Genomic DNA, 1,716 nt, shown 5'->3' on the forward strand with positions numbered 1-1,716 from the left:
CGTGCAGACAAGTGGACTTGACACTGGAACAATCGCCATGGTTTACATGACAATAAACCCCATGTTTTGAAGAGCCCGCGTTTTGTTGCTGTTATTTTCATTTTACAGGTATGTGAGCCTCCAATGGGTGGGAAAAGTGGCCTGTTGAGAGCAGATTATATGCAAGGAAAAACCAACCGAAGGCAAATGGATCATCAAGCATTATCTACTTTTGTCCAGCAATATGTCAGATAGACATTCAACCTGGTTTTCATAGCTGAACAAATATCATTGCTTGTGTAACAGATTTCCGAGGTTGCTAATCGATGGGCCTTATGAAGCACCAGCACAAGACTACAAAAAGTATGATGTCTTGCTTCTTGTTGGTCTAGGAATCGGAGCCACTACATTTATCAGCATTCTCAAAGACATTGTCAACCATATGAAAGTATCTGAGGAAGAAGGCGTAAGTTTCTTTAAAAGTTTTAATTTTCGTTTTGATCCCCGAGCTTAAATCTTTGATTTTCTCCTCTAAATGGTTAGCATTTGCAGAGCATTGCAAATGTAGGGAAGCGTAAGAAAAAAACTTTCAATATAGTTCGTGCATCTTTCTACTGGGTTACTAAAGAGGAAGGATCATTTGATTGGTTCAATGGAGTCATGAATGAAGGGAGTCATGAATGAAGTGGCAGAAATTGATCAAAAGGTACACACCTTCAGGTCTTTACTTTTGTTATACACGCCCTTGGGATTCAATGATGCTGATTGAAGCAAGGAATGAATCACTGTCAGGGCATAATTGAGTTGCACAACTATTGCACAAGTGTTTATGAAGAGGGTGATGCTCGATCAGCATTGATCGCTATGTTGCAGGCACTAAATCATGCCAAACATGGTGTAGATATTGTGTCGGGCACCAGGGTAAGTCAATCACATTACAACATTCAAGATTTACATGTTCATGCGAATGAAGAATTTTGTCAATGCTTATGGGAATTTGATTCAATTAATCTACACAGGTTTGCACACACTTTGCCAAGCCTAATTGGAGAAACATCTTCAAGAGTATTGCTCTCAAGCACAAAGACTCCAGAGTGGGTATGATTTTCTCCAACCTAACCTTGTGTCAATGATCTGATGGCTGTTCTGTGACAGATTGTCAACTAATCCTTTGAAACCTCACTTCTTTCTCTACTTGATATGCACTCAGGGGTTTTCTACTGTGGTCCTGCTGGTCTTATTGACGATTTGAGGCAGCTTTCATTGGATTTCACACGCAAAACTTCCACCAGATTTGACTTTCACAAGGAAAAATTCTGATGCCCAAGCGGTTCAATTGTTTGTGTGTTATTAACTTATTTGTGCATTCATGTTATTAACACCCCAAGAGGCAGGGAATCGAAGAGTCTATCCCTTACTTGCCCAGAAGTTATAGCCACTGTCTAAAGAGAAAAAACGGGTCTCTTTTGACAGTTGTTTTCTTTGTGTATTAGAACATGAATTTCAGAGCCATACAACAAAGAACATAGAGGATGAATCAATTTTTTCTTCCTTCCTTTGCAATAAAATATCTTTTGATTGATATTCAGAGTATTCCTTGATTTTCGTTTAAACTGTGGTACATCTAAATTTTTGCAGATTGGATTCAAATCCTTCTACTGACCTCTCTTGTTGTTTCTCAGAACTTTCCAAACTCTTGAGATCCTTTTGTTCTTTGTGTTGTGATCGTTATTTTTG

The 1,716-nt window shown here is 38.7% G+C and overlaps 1 protein-coding gene across 2 annotated transcripts; it reads left to right on the forward strand.

Moving 5' to 3' along the window:
* The first annotated feature begins 305 nt into the window (after positions 1–305).
* On the forward strand, positions 306–1,396 carry LOC149234158 (respiratory burst oxidase homolog protein A-like). 2 transcript variants are annotated; one of them, XM_089461116.1, is made up of 5 exons: positions 306–445; positions 532–685; positions 772–900; positions 999–1,077; positions 1,190–1,396. In XM_089461116.1, the coding sequence occupies exons 2-5, from the start codon at positions 644–646 to the stop codon at positions 1,297–1,299; spliced, it is 360 nt and encodes a 119-aa protein (XP_089317242.1). In that variant the 5' UTR covers positions 306–445; positions 532–643; the 3' UTR covers positions 1,300–1,396. The 2 variants fall into 2 exon arrangements, with proteins under 2 accessions (XP_089317242.1, XP_089317241.1); XM_089461115.1 differs by lacking the exon at positions 306–445 and having other exon boundaries at positions 653–685.
* The last annotated feature ends 320 nt before the right edge of the window (positions 1,397–1,716 follow it).

This window comes from Pinus tabuliformis, chromosome 8 (genome assembly GCF_031772625.1).
Source record: "Pinus tabuliformis cultivar Carrire ecotype Pingquan chromosome 8, CPIR1, whole genome shotgun sequence".
Lineage (NCBI taxonomy): Eukaryota > Viridiplantae > Streptophyta > Pinopsida > Pinales > Pinaceae > Pinus > Pinus tabuliformis.